Genomic DNA, 19,450 nt, shown 5'->3' with positions numbered 1-19,450 from the left:
TGAGGCAGACTTTGCCTGCAATGCGTATTGTAAACACACGTGAAAAGTACATGTACGTCGAAGTCGTGTGTTGGTACATTTCAAAAAGTGTTTTTCTGCGTTCAGCAGCAATACACCTGGTTTGTATTGCCGGAAAAAAAATTGAAAACGTACAAACTCACGATTTGGTCCGTTCGTGTACTTTGTAATTGTGTTTACTCTACGCATTACAGGAAAAGTCTCGGGTTGGGGTCTACTCTTAAATTTGTAAATAACATAAGAACTGATTTGTTTAAAACCTTAGCTAACTGTTTATTCACATTCCACTCATCAAAACACATATATTAGCGACAAAAGCTTTATTTTGAAAAAATACCACTTCCAGGTGACTTTAAGTACAGTTTCGTGAAATCGGCTGCAGATCTGCACGGTATTTGTGAAACAGCACACTTAAACATAATTGGTTTACCGGGTACGCCAAGCTATAAAATAAACCAACGCTCAATTTCATGTTAATAATATTCATCATTTTATTACAACATTTTAATGATTAAAATAAAAATAATGTTTATTTATAAGTCTATTTAAATAAAATTATTTTGCCATTTCACTGTTTGCTTACTAATTTGTTTCCCCTTCTCCCTTTGTTTGTTGAGGTAGGTTAGCCGTATTAGATTTTATATCTATGCTCATCTAAAAAAAAATTTAAAAAGGGGAAAAAAGAAGAAAAACATCTCTGGAGGCCGAAACCAGGCCTACTCCTCTTGGTGAAAATGCACCTAAACTTAAAAGACCATTTTAAGGGGGCTGGTGAAAAGCCAATATTATGCCCCGAGTTGAACTTGAACCTTTTAAGCTCTAGAGCGACTATCGGGATTTTTGTTCAACATCCAATAAAAATCCATGACCTTGAGGTCTAAACAGAAAATAAAAGATGTTGGTTTGAGTTTGGCGCATCGTTCTCTTTATGTAGTCAAGCACCAACCAGCCAACACGAAGTGCGCCCTCTAAATAAATAAACTGTTAAATTTTCAACTCTTCACGAATCCTTTTGGGGAAAAGCTGTACGTAGGTGTTAAAACTGTAAACTATTAAGGGTTTAATGACGTTGTTGTCACCCCTGAGGTGCGTATTCGATTGTTTGGTGTTTATTAATTGTATGTATTGTTTTAATTAGTTATTCGTGTGCCAATGTTGCATTGACATAACAGGGGACCTTAAAGACTGTGTTCCCACTGGTAATGGAAGAGCCCGCGATGTACATGATTGCAATCATTATGACCGGTGTGAAGGCGCTAATAAGCCAGCAGACGACTGTTTCCAACATCCATATTCCCCTGTAAACGTAAGAAATGGAAAAATTAGTGACAACACTAACAACATGAAATCAATAACAACAACAAATCATTAACAAAGTTGCAGCATTGTTTGTGGATTGCTTGAGGATAAATTACCACAAATTACAACAAATAATGGGTTATGTCAAGACTGAGCTTTTCGAATACCAGAAAAAAAGGGCCTCCCACTAGATATCATTTGTTATGTATTAAAAATGTAATCCGTGAAAACGTTAATGTCGGAAACGTTTTCTAAATTGTGTATATTTCCATCTTGAAAATTGGCTTTCCTGAGAGTCCTTGGCTTCACAACTAAGAGACTACAGGGGTAGCGACGAGTTCTTAAACGGCCGTTTAAAACCGGCGGAGTCGTGGCCGTGTGATAAAGGCCCAATCTGCCCTCTATTCCGTTGGTCGAGCTGGCAAGACTGCTATATAATTGCAAGGGTCGTGGGTTCGAAACCACCCGAGTAATATGCCTGTGATTGTGAATGCTTGCTTCACAGAGCTCGAGAAGGTACTGAGTATATACAGTGCTTACACACATCGGTGTATACGGGTCAAATCAAATTAGCTTCTCTTTATCCCTGATGCAAACTTCCATGTATGAAAGGAATTAAGGGCAGTTGACACTATTGGTAATTACTCAAAACAATTATTATCATAAAATCTTTCTTGATTACAAGTGATGGGAACAGGTTGGTTGTATAAAACATTGTGAGAAACAGCTCCCTCTGAAGTGACATAGTTTTTGAGAAAGAAGTAATTTTCCACGAATTTGATTTCGACACCTCGGATTTAGAATTTGAGTTCTTGTGACACGGGTGTTTTTTCTTTCATTTTTATCACGCAACTTCGACGACCGATCACAGGTTTGTTATTTTATGCATTGTGTTGATATACACCATGTGTGAAGACTAGTCTTCAACATTTACCAATAGTGTCCACTGTCTGTAAAACGAAACAATTTATGTACATGTTGTCTTACTTTGACTTTTTGAAATCGTCAGGAGTTTCGATGCTACGAAGTCGTAGGTAGCACAGGCAGGGAGCAGCTAATGAAAGCATCGGGGAGACTACCCCTCCAACTAGGGTGGCCAAAAGTCCGAACCTGGGTATCGACTCGGCAACAAACACTTCCAGAAAAATAATAGTTGAGCGTGACAGCATCCTCCTCCAACTGAATTCTGTGATCACAAAAATGGGGTAAATAATACCATTTTGTTGTTTTAATGTTTCTCAGAATGACGAACAAGACTAACCACAGTCTGCGGAAACTTCGCGCCTTTTGGGTATTGGTTCTAAAAAAATATATATATACAAAAAAAAATAAAAAAACAGAGGCTAGAAGAACCGGTGTTTTTTTTTTTCAAAACGTGCACATATAACCTCATTTGGGTAAGAATTATGACGTCATTAAGAGAGGCACATTGATTACATAAACAAGAAATAATCTAGTAGGCCAACGAATTATGCGTGTGTGCTGCCACTGCACACAATATGACGCATCGAGATATTTTAAAACGCTAGGTGGCAGCAGACTCACCAGGTAAGTTGTCATTGTTCACATTGTTCTGAGCGTACCCAAAATAATTACCGAGAAGAAAATACTTTTCACCTGGTAAGTCTGCTGCCACCAAGCGTTCAAAAAGTCCCTCATCGAGGCCACTTACCTTTCGGTATATCAAGTCGTTCCTCTACATATTGAAACAATGGGTTATTGTTGGTCACGATCATAGTACAATGGTGGACGAAATACAATAGTGCAGGTATGGTGGTTAGGAGACTTCTGGGAAGGAGGTTGATGATATTGGCGTCTGATGTAATAGTCAGGAGTAGATCGTGCGGTAGAAAGATGTACGAAACAACCGTCACTAAGATTATACTAGATGTTAGATCTGAGAAGGAGGAAAACAATAAGCCAATGACAATGCTCAAGACCCTGATCAATGATGCAGAAGAATAAAAAAACAAAGAGGAGCTAATCAACTGTATGCGGGATAGAGTTGTGACGTGCCAGACATCGCACCGACTCAAACAAAACGCGACAACTTGGGTCGACTGAGTGAGTGCAGTAGTGGGAGCATGGAGGTAGCTACCGCCATGGTGAGAAAGAGTGGAGCTGTTTTAGCTTGTGACGTCAACCTATGATAAAACCCACATTTGGAAGACAGCTTTGGTCCCTGTTCTTATCCGGATGCCAGTGTGTAAATTCCAATGCGACATCTTTCAAAAATCTTGAGAAAACAAAACATTAATTAAAGATCACATCACTGCATTATCTGATATCAATGGGGACCAGTCTTCTTACTAGGTTGAACGTGGGGTTTTTGGGGACCCTGTGGTGGATTTTACAAAGAGTTAGGACTAGTCTTATCTCGAGTTACCAGTCCTAACTTAGGACTAGCTGTACATTTTTTATATATCTTAGGACTAGTCCTAAGTTAGGACTAGTCCTAACTCTTTGTGAAATCGACCCCTGGTTACATTGGACCGAGCAAAATGTTCAAAGGGGGGGGGGGGGGGGTATGCAAAGCAGTTACTGTCAAAGAAAATTGACTGTCCTTACACCCAAACACCAGTAGGGTTACTCTCGTATACTTCTCTGGCTTCTGCATGTCCTGTTGAACAGTAGGAAACAAAGCATGACCACCAAGAGCGAACAGAGATGTTCCACAGATCTCCATTAGAAGCAAGGGGTAGCTCAAGCGTCGCTGAACGGTAGAGGGCGGGCTCGTGCTGTCTGTGACGTTTGGGCTTGAAGTGTCGTCGAAGAAAGCAACCACGAGCCCAATACATAGGAGAATTACTGCCAATGCAGCTGAACACAAAGCGAGAGCGCCGATTTGCCTACAAAGTGACAGCAGATTTACATTGGGTTTCGTTGATAATTATGCTCTGTTTGTTTTAGGTTTGCTTGAGTTGTTCATGTCTTTCTTTCTTTATTTCTGTTGGTCAGTTAGCTTTTGAGAAATACTTTCGTTGAGACATACCAACTGTTAAGTCTTTGACAACTGCCATTAGTATCCTGTCGTCGATTTCACAAAACTCTTCCTAACTTAAGATTAATCTTAGGACTTAGGACGAGTCCCAACCCTGCACTGTAGCATGCAGACCTTAAAGTCACCTGGAAGTGGTATTTTTTCAAAATAAAGCTTTTGTCACTAATATATGTGTTTTGATGAGTGGAATGTGAATAAACAGTTAACTAAGGTTTAAAAAAATCAGTTCTTATGTTATTTACAAATTTAAGAGTAGACCCCGACCCGAGAGGGCGCTGTTCGTGACGTCAATCGAGGGAGCCCTTGCCTGTAATGCGTAGAGTAAACACAATTGCAAAGTACATGTACGGACCAAGTCGTGAGTTTGTACGTTTCAAAACATTTTTTTTTTTTTTTTTTTTTCCGGCAATGCCGACCAGGTGTATTGCTGCTGAATGCAGAAAAACGCTTTTTGAAATGTACCAACTCACGACTTGGACATACATGTACTTTGCATGTGTGTTTACTATAAGCATTGCAGGCAAAGTCTGCCTCGATTGACGTCACAAAAGGGGTAGGCGGAGTCAACCCCCCAAACAACTTTATATATTTTTTAAACATATAAATCGTGACAAACAATTGCTAAAAAAATTGTATTATTGTTCGTAAGCATATACTCTTATGTTTGAAAGAAAAAAAAATCTATTTCCAGGTGACTTTAAGATTAATCCTAAGTTAGAACTCGAGATAAGACGAGTCCTAACTCGTTGTGAAATCGACGGCAGTGTCTTTAACAAACGCAAAAACGTACCATATATCTTTTGGTGTTCCAAGCCATGTTAGTGGAAGCGCTAAGCACGCGAAGATAAGGGGAAGATAGCAGAACATCCCTCTAAACGTCTCTTCGCTAACAAGAAAAAGCAACTCAGCACTAACAATGAGAGTTGCGGCTGAAAAACTAAAACTTGAGACGACAATCATGACATTGATTGCAGATCTGTTGAGGAAGAAATGTATTTTAGGAAGAAATTATAATTAAGTAGTAAACTTGCGGGTACAATATTGTGTAAATCTCTTTTGTGTGAGTGTTGGCTCTGAAAAGAGCCGGTGTGCTTTAATTTATTTTGGAAACGATTCCCTTTAGAGTAGCTTAGATTTTGACTAACATTGTTTAACCCCAAGATATTTTAAGTCTCTGAATCCTTTCTCAGATTTCTGTTGGCTGGTGTCCGTATGCTAATGCTGCGGACCAGAGATGCGATCGGTACCCGTCTTGCTAAACATGGATTAATTCGACGTACTTATGTGACAAAGATATTTTGATAATTGCTGTTTCTTTGTTCTGTTTTCTTATCAAGTAGACTTCGACTTCAGCTGAAATTAGTGTTACATACGACTTGAACTGTATTTTGTTTATAATACACACGTGGCAATGCTTGCCGATGAGCGAAAATAAGCTATCCATGTCTACGCTTAGACTGGTTCGATGTCATGCTTGTCAGCTGCACCCACATCACATCCGACCAATCAAAACACAGCTATAAAAAGCGAAGCCTATGTCATCACTGCACGTTTGTCAAAACGGATAAAGACACTAGATCGGACAAATCTGTTAAAGGGAGTGGACACAATTGGTAATTAATCAAAATAATTATGAGCATAAAACCTTACTTGGTAACGATTAATGGGGAGTGGTTGATAGTATAAAACTGTATGAGAATACGGCCCCCTCTGGTGTAACGTAGTTTTCGAGATAGACGTAATTTTCCTCAAATTGTGAGGTCTCGAAATCAAGCATCTGAAGGCACTTAATCGTGTGACAAGGGTTCTCTTTTCGTTCATATTTATCTCACAACTACGACGACCAATCGAGCTAAAATTTTCACAGGTTTGTTATTTTATGCATATGTTGAGATACACCAAGTGAGAAGACTGGTCTTTGACAATTACAAATAGTGTCTACTGTCTTTAACTAGCCACTGACCTTCCAACATCACCAAATGCTTCATATCCAATAGCGCCATACGGGTGTCTTTCGTGTTGCCATTTATGCCGAACCATGTTCCAACAACGGCCAAGCAAGATGGCGGTGTAAACTAATGCGGGGACGATCATACAGAGGACGAGGATACCACTGAATCCTACACCATACGGGGCAACGAGAGTGTTAGTTATACGTCGTGTGCAAATTGGAGACTTTAGAACCTATAGGTGGCAGCAGACTTTACTTAGTTCTGGGCACACGCAAATTACCTGTCCACAATTTCATAGAGCTGCTTAAGCACAAAACTTTGCTTAAGCAAACAAATCCTTGCTTAGTAAAATCAGATTACCGACCAAGACTCCATTCATTTGTTATGCTAAGTAAACAACAGCTAAATACCAGTCACAAGCAATGTATTTGGCATGAAATTTTCGTGCTTAAGCAATTTTTTTGCTTAAGTAGCTCTATGAAATTGGCCCCTGATAAGTATGCTGCCACATAAGTGTCCCAAAAGATCTCCCGTTGGATAGCTTTACAATAGGCCCTTTTCGAAACCACGGCTTTGACTTTGGATTCGACTTCAGGCTCCGTTCTGTCGTCTGAAGCCCTGAGCACGTACGCAATACACGCGCATTATTGTCAAAACAACCGCAGGGCCAAGCTAACCGGAGCCGAATCTGGAGCCAAAGCCGTGGTTTCGAAAAGGGCCATTGTGAAGTTTATGAAATAAATGAGGAAGGGGCGTATTGCTAGTTAGAATGAGAACAATGAATTTACTTGAGTCTGCTGCCACCTAGCGTCCACAAAGTCACAATTCAATTCAACACCATTAACTTTCATGTCCACATCTGTTTACATTAAATTTATCAACGTAACAATTAAAGCAGTAGACCTACATTATTATTTATTATAGTAGAAAACAAAATGAAGAAAGATTGTGAAAAAAAACCAATGAATGTTGGCCCTTCACAGTAACAGAGCAAACGTACCCGCACTGACGGCCAAAGCAACAGTAGTTAACGCCACGGCACCAGAACAAGCTCCCGCCATGACCAGCATGGTTTCCCACGTGTTGAGGCGACCACTCACCTAAAGTAACAAGTTATATAACATGTTATTGCATAGCGAATTCCACATTAAACCATCTCAATGCTCTTTACATGAGTGCCCTGGGCCCAATTTAATGGCTCTGCTTACCGTAAGCACATAATCTGGTCTTTTACAATTACCAATAGTGTCCAGTGTCTTTAAGCCACTGGACACTGGTAGGTACTCAAAATAATTGTTAGCATAACAATTTTCTTGGTTAATAGCCCGAGAGAGCCGTTGGTAGTATAAAGCATTGAAACCGTGAAGTATTAACACGCCTCGCAATTTTGTGAATATTCTTACAAAATTGCCGACCGTGTTAGTTCGTAAAATAACAGGGAAACCACAAAATTTCGAGGCATGTTTGTGCGGATATTACATTCTACTTTTAAAGGGAAGGTACACGTTTGGTAAATGTCAAAGACCAGTCTTCTCACTTGGTGTATCCCATCATAACCATAAAATAACAAGCCTGTGAAAATTTGGGCTCAATCGGTCATCGAAGTTGCGAGAAAATGATGAAAGAAAAAAGACACTGGTTGGACGAATTTGTGTGCTTTCAGATAAGAATAAAAGACTTCTAGCTAGGAGTCTTTTATTATTTTAGTGAGAAATTACTTTTAGCTAGAAGTCTTTTATTATTTTAGTGAGAAATTACCTCTTTCTCAAAAACTTACTTCAGAGGGAGTCGTTTCCCGCAATGTTTTATACTATCAACAGCTCTCCAATGCTTGTTACCGAGTCAGTTTTTAAGTTAATATTTATTTTGAGTAATTGCCAAACGTGTATACCTTCCCTTTAAAAAACATTCATCCAACCATACATGCATTTTATAAAAAGCGGTTTCAAACACTTTTCATAATAATGAAACTCTCCCGATCCAAGGCTGTGTGTCCCTTGTGTGGTAGTAACACACGGGGTACCGCAAACAAAGAACTGGCCCCACTATTTATATGCACTGCCTCAAATCCCAGACACAATTTGTCTGTCTGTATTGCGTCAAGGTTTCTCAAAAGAACGTAGACAATTCCAAATCATGGCCTAGCAAGTGTTTCTGCAAACCTTATAATTATGACCACTGTCTGTGACTATACCGAAGCTCTTGTATTGGCGTAAACTTAAGGGTAAACGCGAGCACTTACAACCAGGCTGATTTTCTACCTTCCGCTCAGAAAACGCAGGACAGTTCTTTTCAGAACTGAGAAGTCTCCCGAATTCCTAAAATCTACCCCGGTAGTAGAATATAAAGCAAGACACGTTCTTGAAAAGTTTCCGTATGGCGCCACCACTTTTGTATCCGATATGAAATAATATAGTATCTAATTTACCTCAATGAGATATCCCTTTTTGTAAAAATGAGTGAAAAGGTGGTGTGGTACTCAACAAAATAATTTGATAACCTACCTTGCAAGTAGTTAAACACATGGTGTTACCGCAAATCCATGATAAACACTGTATGTGACTGTAGGGCCTAATAAATTATTTGCAAGCTCTAAAACCAATCCCGTACACTGTGTAAAAAAAGGATTCTCAAAAGAACATAATAATCTATATTTTGACCAAGCATGTATATACACACACATGGTGTAACTGCAAACCTGTTGTCTGTAACTGTTATAGCAATTAGATCTAAAACTGACCCCATAAAATATTGTGTAAAATAAAGATTTAAGGAGAGCATCTAATACCTGTTCCGATGACTCCTGTAACCGACGCTCTTCCGGGGATTTCTGCTGGTCTGAACGGCCTCTGTCGAACGGGGATCGTGACAAATTTGGTCCCAATGGGATATGATCCTCCGCCATTCTAAATATTATTTCTACTTCTGGTAAATTATTTATAATGGTTTAGTTTTGTCCTGTCCATGAAGGGCATAACCAGTTACCCTAAATGGGATGGATACGCTTGGTTGAATCCGAAAGGTAAACACTATGCGTGGGGTTCAATAGTCTTGGTTCCAAGACCATTCTGTTTCTCTGATTTAGATTGAGCACAGGACATGGTGAGATCCGTAAATCAGAGAAACAGAGCGCCCGCTAGCGTTCGTTCATTACAAGCGTGGACAGTTTTTGCCGTGCATAATCGGAACGTTGGTTGTGTGTGACCGCGCAACACCAATGGTCTTGGAACCAAGACTAGGGGTTCAATTGTACAGTCCCTCAGCACGAACCCTAGAAGATTTAGTCTTGAAAACAAGTCGGTATGTGTTGTGCCGCGGCCATATAGCTATATAGGTCTATGGCCCGCAGCTTGTATCATTTCCCACTGCAGTTGTAATAAATAAAACAAAACCTACCATTGAGACTTTGAAAATATGGAAACATGCACATTTATTATTCGGTAGGTAATACTATTTTAAAGTATCAGTATACAGTGATACAACGCTAACACACATCGGTGTATGGGTAAAAAAATATTAAAACAAACTTACAAAAATAATATTCTTTATCCCCGATTCAAATTTAACATATATTATAACTCTAACAAGCATCCAGTTCAAGTTAAACATCCGGGTATCACCAAGCTAATCCCAGCTTAAACTGTCCAGGCCCCGCCTTCAAGCAACACTAGCCTAAATATTACTTAAGCAGCATACAACATCAGAGCCCAGCATTCTCCTAAAAGATGATCAAAGCATACTGATCGTCGAGTTGTTCAACCACTGGTTCCTCTAAGAACCGCCGCTACTCACTTTTAAATGTAATCGCTGTCTCCACAAACCTCGCAAAAATTTAACCAAAACAATTTAAATAGTTTACTACTGGTTTAAAATTCAAATTTCTACATCAAATTGGAATACAATTTTATAATAAAAAATACCCGTTAGCCCATAAATAAGAATTTGCATATTTCTCACCACTAATTATGTTCTGAACACTTTATACCCTCCGTCTCTTAACTTGACACTATTGGTAATTACTCAAAATAATTATTAGCATAAAACCTTTCTTGTTAACGAGTATTAATGGGGAGCTGTTGATGGTCCAAAACATTGTGGGAAACGGCTCCCTCTGAAGTGCCATAGTTTCCGAGAAAGAAGTAATTTTCCACGAATTTGATTTCGATACCTCAGATTTAGAACTTGAGGTCTCGAAATCGACCATCTAAATGCACACACCTTTGTGTGACAAGGGTGTTTTTTTTCTTTCATTCATATCTCGCAAGTTCGATGACCGATTGAGCTCAAATTTTCACAGGATTGTTATTTTATGCACATGTTGAGATACACCAACTATGAAGGCTAGTCTTTGACAATTACCAATAGTGTCCACTGCCTTTAAGCAGCATATAACATCAGAGCCCAGCATTCTCCTAAAAGATGATCAAAGCATACTGATCGTCAAGTTGTTCAAAAATTAAACCAAACCAATTTCAATAGTTTACTACTGGTTTAAAACTTAAATTTCTACATCAAATTGGATTACAATTTTATAATAACAATACCCATAAGCCCATATAATAAGAATTTGTATATAACTCATCAATAATTATGTTCTAAACACTTTATCCCTCCCTCTCTTTGGACACTATTGGTAATTACTCAAAATAATTATTAGCATACAACCTTACTTGGTAACAAGTATTGGGGGAGGTTGATAGTATAAAACATTGTGGGAAACGGCTCCCTCTGAAGTGACATAATATTCGAGAAAGAAGTAATTTTCCACGAATTTGATGTCGATACCTCGGAATTAGAATTTTAGGTAGTGAAGTCAACCATCTGAAAGCACACAACTTTGTGTGACAATGGTGTTTTTTCTTCTTTCATTATTATCTTTCAACTTTGACCACCAATTGAGCTCAAATTTTCACATGTTTGTTATTTTATGCACATGTTGATATACAAAAAGTACGAAGACTGGTCTTTGACAATTATCAATAGTGTCCCAGTCCAGTGTCCTTTAAACAGATCCACAGAGGGCTGTGTGCGAAACCAAAGTCAAACCCCATACACAGTCTCTTTAGTACCGGTGTCGCATGCATTTATGTCCTCTAGGCAAAACTATTTGGAGGACATTATTGCATATGCAATAATGTCCGCCGGACGGTTTTGCATATGCAATCGTGTCCGCCCGGACGCTGCTGCATAATGCAATTGTGTCCGCCCGGGCACATTTGAATATGCAGTTGTGTCCTCTATACAATACATTCCGGAGGACATTATTGCATATGCAATAATGTCCGCCGGACGGTTTTGCATAATGCAATTGTGTCCGCCCGGACAAATTGGCATATGCAGTTGTGTCCGCCCCCGTGCAAAACCGTCCCTGCAGTAAATTAAACGCCCTTGGTCGACGGAACATGTTCGCCTTTTTTTTTTACAAGCTATAAAGTGCATGTCATGAATGACAGTAGAAATGTTGGGCCTATTCGCTGCAATCATAAAATACGTGAATATTCATGCTGATAATACGTAGGTTCAGTGAGTGCTTACGCGCGCACATACATGTACAGTCATGGACGTGTCCAGCGGACGGTTTTTGTTTAGCCCCGGACACGATTGTATATGCAAAAGTGTCCGGAGCGGACAGTATTGCAGGGCGGACACAATTGCATCTGACACCGGTAGATCTCAAAAATTGCCATATCCATTCGAAGTGCTCAACTTTGTGTACTACGATGACGCATAGTTGGAAATCAATTTCATATTGCATTAATGTAACATCATAACACAGTGACTATATTAAAGTCTGTTAAAACAGTCTCAAGCCAACTCTGGTTTTTAAGCATGCGCCAATGTTGAATTAACAAAACATGGAACAGTAAAAGCCGTCTTCCCCTTGAGCACGGAATACGTTGTGACGTAGACAATTACACTCATCAGAATTGGTGTAAAGATGATGATGACCCAGCAGACGGCTGTTTCCAATAGCCATATGTTCCTGGAGATTCAAGAAGACGAAACAAGCTGATAACTACCAAGAACCGGTAATAACATGCAAACGACATGTGTATCTTTAAATTGGTACCTTGTACAAGGTAAGGTTACCAAAAATTAATCCAATAGTTTGCATTATTCAAAAACCCAAAGAAACAGACAACAACAACCACAACAACAACCACAACAACCACAACAACACCAACAACCACAACAACAACCACAACAACAACAACAACACCACCACCAACAACAACACCACCACCACCAACAACAAGAACAACAACAAGAACAACAACACCAACAACAACACCAACAACAACAAGAACAACAACACCAACAACAACACCAACAACAACACCAACAACAACAACACCAACAACAACAACACCAACAACACCAACAACACCAACAACAACACCACCAACACCAACACCACCTGCAGCAGCAGCAGCAGCAGCAGCAGCAGCAGCAGCAACAGCAGCAGCAGCAGCAGCAGCAGCAGCAGCAGCAGCATCAACAACAACAGCATCAACAACAAAAACAACAAAACATCGACGACGACGACGACGACGCAACGACGACGCGACGACGACGACGATGACGACGATGACGAAAACGACGACGACGACAACAACATCACTAACAACAAAAACAACAACAAAGGCTATGATTTGGGTGACTTTCTTATCATTTCTTCCAGTTATACATTAATTTTTTTGTCTTTTAACTAACTTTGACTCGGAGAAACCTTCAGGATTGTTGATGCTACGAAGGCGGATGTAGCACAGACAAGGAGCAAGGAATATTAATACAGGCGAGCAAATACCGCCTATTAGAGTTGACAAGATCCCAAAGTGCGGGATCGTCTCGCCGACAAATAACTCCAGAAGGAGTATGGTGGATCGTGAAAGAACCCTTCTCCACCCAAACGCTGAAATAAAAAATAATCAGTTAACTTTGCCTCAGATTTGTAGTCATTTTGACCCATAGCTTGGTCATTTTTGAAACGGACTCCGGGTCAAACTGACCCTTAATGGGTCATGTCCAACGGGACTTGAAATCCGGGTCAATTGATCCGTGAGTTTTTGGAATGTGCATAACCATGGCCTGAACACCTGACACCACACTTCGAGGCTCGTGAATAATTCCAGATACCGGCATCCACATCCGGCGTGTACTTTCACCTTTAACCTATTATTCATTTCACATAGAGATACGCAGTAAATTTTGTATGGCTGCACGTGTATCCAATAATGCCATTGTATCCAATGGAATCACTGGATCTGAATAGCAGGTACATTGCGGGTAAAGACAGGCGCCCGTTCTAGCAGAACCCAACCTAAATTATGGGTGCGTTTGTTTAGCTTCCCTGGGTCGACCCCGGTGTGAGGCGGATTTTTTTTCCAGGACGAGCGTGGGAAATTATCTGCACACGTTCGTCCTAGAAAAACAAACCGCCACACAACGGGGTCGACCCGGGGAAGCTAAACGAACGCACCCGAAGACTGTGACTTACCTTGTGGGATATCAAGCCGCTCCTCCATATACTGAAACAAAACATTGTTGCCGGTCAACGTGACCGTGCACTGATGGATGAATAAAAACACTAACGGCACAACGGTGAGGGGGGACCTTGGAAGGAGTGTGGTGACGTTACCATCTGATGCAATACTCGTTATAAGATCGCTTGGTATGAAGATGTACGAAGCAACGATTATTAGTATCATCGAAGAAATGAGATCTGAGGGGAGAAAAGGCAAACGTTTATTTGACGAGATGACTTCGGGACGGGAGGTGGCAGCAGACAGACTAGACTAGCCATCTGTCCTTTCATTCTAAAATACACATTATATACACATATCGTGCGGTATGAAGATATAGGAAGCAACGATTGAAAGCATCATCGAATAAATGAAATATCAGGAAAGAAAATGTAAACGTTTTGACTGGGTGACTTCAGGACGGGAGGTGGTAGCAGCATGGGTGTCATTCAGGGGGGGGGGGCACATAATGAAGTTTTGTCTTACATCCATACGCTCCAATTGCTACACGTGTACTCCTATGTGGCTCAAGCATATCCTGAAAGAAGGTTGGGTACGAGATATGCCCATCCATGGCGAAGAGTGTTATTCCACAAATCTCAACCAGGCGAAGGGGGTAGCTCAGTATTGGAGCAACAGAGGGCGCTAGTGATACAACATCGGTGGCGTTTCTGCTTGATGGTACCAACTCCTCGTCATAGTCAGCGAGTGCGATACCAATAATTAGAAGAATTAGGGCCATCGTAGACGAGATTATACTGAGTGCTCCAATTTGCCTTCAGAAAAAAGGAAGACAAAATATTTATATTATATAGTTTTATTATCATAAACAAAAATAACAGGAAACAAAGTTTTGTATGCAAAAAGATGTTATTGCGGCTTCAAGTCTAAACGTCAAACTGAGACATTGACCATGCGTTGATGACGTCATCACCTCTCATTTTACAGAGGCCAGGGAGCAACCTTATTTTGTTTATTACACAACCAAAGCCTTAACTATTATTCATAAAGAAGTAATCAATAAACGCTTACCGGGGATTGCTACCATTTCACTCTGTCCTTTCCTACTATTATTATTTAGTATCATTAGCTGTTATAATGCTATTTTTTTTTATGATACTTGTAATATTGGTTGTGAAATGGAAAACAAATGTTGTAGAAACAAAGCTCTTTTACAATACAAAATAAATATGTATTTATGAAGCAAGTACTCACAATATTATTATTTTTACCCATACACGGATGTGTGTAAGCACTGTATACTCAGGACTTTCCCGAGTCCTGTGAAAAAATATCACACAGGCGTATTACTCGGGTGGGATTCCAACCCACGACCCTTGCAATTCTAGAGCAGTGTCTTACAAACTACTTAGATTGCCCGGGTTAGACGCAGTTCGAATCCTATGTTTTTGGCAGCGGGTATCACAACGATTTCATAGATGTTAAATTTGCATAAGAGGAATATTAATTTTGGTACTCACAATGGTTTGTTTATAAAGAAAAAACTTACCACATATCTTTAGGGGTTCCAAGCAATCCAAACGGAATAAGAAAACATACGAAGACAACTGGCATATAACAGAATAATCCAGCAAAGTTGTCTTCATCAATAAGGAACAGCAACTCGGCTGATATTACAAGACTCCCAACGCCACCAAAGAAACTTGCGACTGCAACCATAAAATTAATGACAGATCTGTTGAAGAAAAAAAGAAAAAAAATCAGTCTGGAGATACATACATACATACAACTAAATATTTATAAAGTGCAAACAAATTACATCTGATACAAGTGAGTTTTGGGAGATTTTTGAACAATGGCAAAGAGTTACTATTTCCGATGCAGACTGGGAGGTTGTTCCATATTCGCGGAGCAATAAAGGAGAAAGTCCGGTTGTGAATAATTATTCGGGTGACATGGTTGGCTTGTGCGTTAAGCGTCCACGTCAGATTTCGGGCACAACCAGCCCCCCACTTGACCCGGAAGTGTTTCGAGTAACCACTGACCTTCCAACATCTCCAAATGCTTCATAGCCTATAGCGCCATACGGGTGTCTTTCGTGTTGCCATTTATGCCGAACCATGTTCCAACAACGGCCAAGCAAGACGGCGGTGTAAACTACTGCGGGGACGATCACACAGAGAACGAGGATACCACCAATTCCTATAATTCCGGGAAGGAGAACGGTAATGTAATAGTGATTACTATGACGGTGGCAAACGAAAACTTAAATGAACGTCTGCAACAATGGTGTTTTTTTATTTCTTTATTCTCTTTTGAGAATTTTGACGACCAAGTTGAAGTTATGTTATGTTTATGCATACATGTTGGGAAACACCAAGTGAGAATACTGGTCTTTGACAAAATAATTACCAAAGGTGTCCAGTGCCTTTAAAGCAATATTTGCCTTTGTGGCTCTTCAAAATAAGAAGTAAAGAGCAGTCGTTACCTGCACTGACGACGAAATCATCGGTAATTAACAAGGCGGCACTTGAGCATACTCCAGCCATCAAAAACATACTCTGCCATGTGTTCATGAGACCAGCAGTCTCCTGAAAGAACATTAACTAGAGAGGTAAGAAGATTGTTCTTTGGACGAACATGAAGCTGTTAGTATAATAGTAGGCCAACATTTGGTAAATCTACGGAAAGAGATTATGTGCAACTAGTTTAAAAGTGCCTTCTTATATTTAGCGCTCAAGTCCGCCACTCAGTGACGGTGCTAACGGTGCTTCAAAATAGTTTTCCCTGCCGTCGATTTCGCAAAGAGTTGGGACTCGTCTTATCTCGAGTAACTCGTCCTAACTTAGGATTAATCTTAAGGTCTGCATGCTACAGTGCAGGGTTGGGACTTGAAGTCCTATGGATTGTCTTAAGTTAGGAAGAGTTTTGTGAAATCGACGGCTGGTCATACTGGTTATTGCTTAATTCCTTAAACCATCTCAGCTCCATTGGGAGTACTACAGTCTGTGCTGCCAAAGAGTTGGGACACGTCTTATCTCGAGTTAGGACGGGTAACTCGTCCTAACTTAGGATTAATCTTAAGGTCTGCATGCTACAGTGCAGGGTTGGGACTCGTCCTAAGTCCTTAGGATAATCTTAAAATAGGAAGAGTTTTGTTAAATCGACGGCTAGTCATACTGGGCTATTTTGTTTAATTCCTTAAAGTCACCTGGAAGTGGTATTTTTTTCAAAATAAAGCTTTTGTCACTAATATATGTGTTTTGATGAGTGGAATGTGAATAAACAGTTAGCTAAGGTTTTAAAAAATCAGTTCTTATGTTATTTACAAATTTAAGAGTAGACCACGACCCGAGAGGGCGCTGTTCGTGACGTCAATCGAGGCAGACTTTGCCTGTAATGCGTAGAGTAAACACAATTGCAAAGTACATGTACGGACCAAATCGTGAGTTTGTACATTTAAAAAAAAAATGTTTTTTCCGGCAATGCCGACCAGGTGTATTGCTGCTGAATGCAGAAAAACACTTTTTGAAATGTACCAACTCACGACTTGGACGTACATGTACTTTGCACGTGTGTTTACTATACGCATTGCAGGCAAAGTCTGCCTCGATTGACGTCACAAAAGGGGTAGGCGGAGTCAGCCCCCCCAAACAAATTTATATATTTTTTAAACATATAAATCGTGACAAACAATTACTAAAAAAAATGTTTTATTGTTCGTAAGCATATACTCTTGTTTGAAAGAAAAAAAATTATATTTCCAGGTGACTTTAAGCTAAACCAATCACAGGATTGTGATCCGTTCTTGCACAGAAATTGGGCTCACATTTATTGCTGAAAAAATGTAGAAAGACATGTTAACTCATGACGTTGTGGGGGCACTTTTGGGAAACGACAATAGCAATAACAAATGCACTAAAGTGTTCAGGATCATGACCTCGTTGTTGCAGCTACCGAGCAACTGAAACTTATTTTTCGAAGGCCTTTAGTTCAAAAACCTTTGTAAAGATCGCCAAGGGCATTATTTCCAAGTTTTTTTCCCCCCCACCAAAACTGATGCCCTAATGCAAAAACCTTCCCCTAACATTTAGTGGACCGTAAACCAGGGCAACATTCCGCCTTCGTTCCAATTTCTAAAGGCATAATAAAAGTTTTTTTTTTTTTTTTTTTTTTTTTTTTTTTTTATTATTGGTAATTTCTAAAGGCATAATAAAAGGTGTTTTTTTTTTTTTTTTTTTTTTTTTTTTTAATTCGTTACCAAGTAAGGTTTTATGCCGATAAATGTTTGACTTTCTTTCGCGTAACGTCCATCTAAAACCTCCCTATTAAAGCCATTATACACTTTCGCAACAGAAATCAAAATAAAAGTTCACAGATTTACAAGGTTTACAGAAGGTAATGGTGAAAGACTTGTCTTGAAATAGTATTCCATGAAATGCTTTACTTTTTGAGAAAACATTAAAACAACTATCAATTCTCGATATCGAGAATTACGGATTTATTTTAAACACATGTCGTGACACGGCGAAACGTGCGGAAACAAGGGTGGTTTTTCCCGGTTTTTTTTCCCGACTCCAATGACCGATTGAGCCTAAATTTTCACAGGTTTTTTATTTTATATGTAAGTTGTGATGCACGAAGTGTGGGCCTTTGGACAAAACTGTTTACCGAAAGTGTCCAATGGCTTTAAAGTCATTATACAATGTGGAGCTCAAATGTTCACAGGTTTGTTACTTTCTGCATAATTATGCATGATTAATATGCACCAAAGTAAGAAGACTGGTCTTTGAACAATTACCAATTGTAGTGTTCAGTGTCTTTAAACATTGTGACCCAAGAGTTTGTCAGTCTTTCTTTTTACAATTTAACCGTCATGGTCTTACTTACCTCTTCCTCCGTATCATTTGTACTTGAAAAAAGCGTCTCGCGGTCATCTTGCGGTACCTCTTGATACATTTTATGAACTCACACAACTGCAGTGAAATCTAATAAAGACCCACTGAAAGCTAAAGTAGTAGTCCTGGCAAATTTCTTTCCGCCCGCTGATCATCGGGTAGTCGTTACAAAGCAGGACAGTTCTTTTCAGAACTGAGAAATCTCCCGAAATCTAACTCCGCGGTAGTAAAATCAAGAAAAGTTCTCTACTGAACAAAATCTACCTGGCGAGCAGATGCACACATGGTGCTACCGAAAACATCAATTAAATAACTGTTGAAAACTGACACCGTTTCGTTTTTTACACTTTGACGTTGACTGGGTAGGGCGATAGAACCTCCTATTGTCGGTGTGGTACATATCCAGAGTATAAACATTTATGAAAATCTGAATGCTCAGATTTGTGTATCGATGCATAAAGGCCGGTTTATAGTCGGTCGCGCGATGGTCGCGCGATGGAAATCTTGCGCGCAATCCTAAGACTGAGGCCTTAAAACCGTGTCTTTTTATGATCGCGCGTCAAGATTTCCATCGCCCGACCATCGCGCGACCGACTACAACTCGGCCTTTAGGAGCAGGGTATAGACGATGTCACCTCTGACGTCACACGAAAACCATAACATGATTCGCGCGCATACCGCCGGGCAAAACCTTTGTGTTTTGGCAGCCAGCTAGAAAGTGTACGTAATCTTACTATGACTATACGCAACTCAGTGCCCGGCGAAACATGACGTATATAGTGTTTTGTCAACAGAGGG

At 39.9% G+C, this 19,450-nt stretch overlaps 2 protein-coding genes across 2 annotated transcripts; both read right to left on the bottom strand.

Annotated features, from left to right (window-relative positions):
- Positions 1 to 622: 622 nt before the first annotated feature.
- LOC139945272 (uncharacterized) lies at positions 623 to 9,220 on the bottom strand. The gene is made up of 8 exons (XM_071942604.1): positions 9,059 to 9,220; positions 7,271 to 7,370; positions 6,282 to 6,438; positions 5,109 to 5,294; positions 3,886 to 4,166; positions 2,990 to 3,214; positions 2,305 to 2,503; positions 623 to 1,316 (listed from the first exon to the last, which is right to left on the bottom strand). Exons 1-8 carry the CDS (start codon positions 9,173 to 9,175, stop codon positions 1,157 to 1,159), a joined length of 1,425 nt encoding a protein of 474 aa, XP_071798705.1. The 5' UTR covers positions 9,176 to 9,220; the 3' UTR covers positions 623 to 1,156.
- Positions 9,221 to 9,720: 500 nt separating this feature from the next.
- LOC139945184 (uncharacterized) lies at positions 9,721 to 19,036 on the bottom strand. Its single transcript, XM_071942474.1, has 8 exons — positions 18,645 to 19,036; positions 16,243 to 16,345; positions 15,800 to 15,956; positions 15,304 to 15,489; positions 14,280 to 14,569; positions 13,769 to 13,993; positions 12,985 to 13,183; positions 9,721 to 12,253 (listed from the first exon to the last, which is right to left on the bottom strand). The coding sequence occupies exons 1-8, from the start codon at positions 18,711 to 18,713 to the stop codon at positions 12,094 to 12,096; spliced, it is 1,389 nt and encodes a 462-aa protein (XP_071798575.1). The 5' UTR covers positions 18,714 to 19,036; the 3' UTR covers positions 9,721 to 12,093.
- Between the last annotated feature and the right edge of the window lie 414 nt (positions 19,037 to 19,450).

This window comes from Asterias amurensis, chromosome 12 (genome assembly GCF_032118995.1).
Source record: "Asterias amurensis chromosome 12, ASM3211899v1".
NCBI lineage: Eukaryota > Metazoa > Echinodermata > Asteroidea > Forcipulatida > Asteriidae > Asterias > Asterias amurensis.
This window is presented reverse-complemented; position numbering and strand designations above follow the sequence as displayed.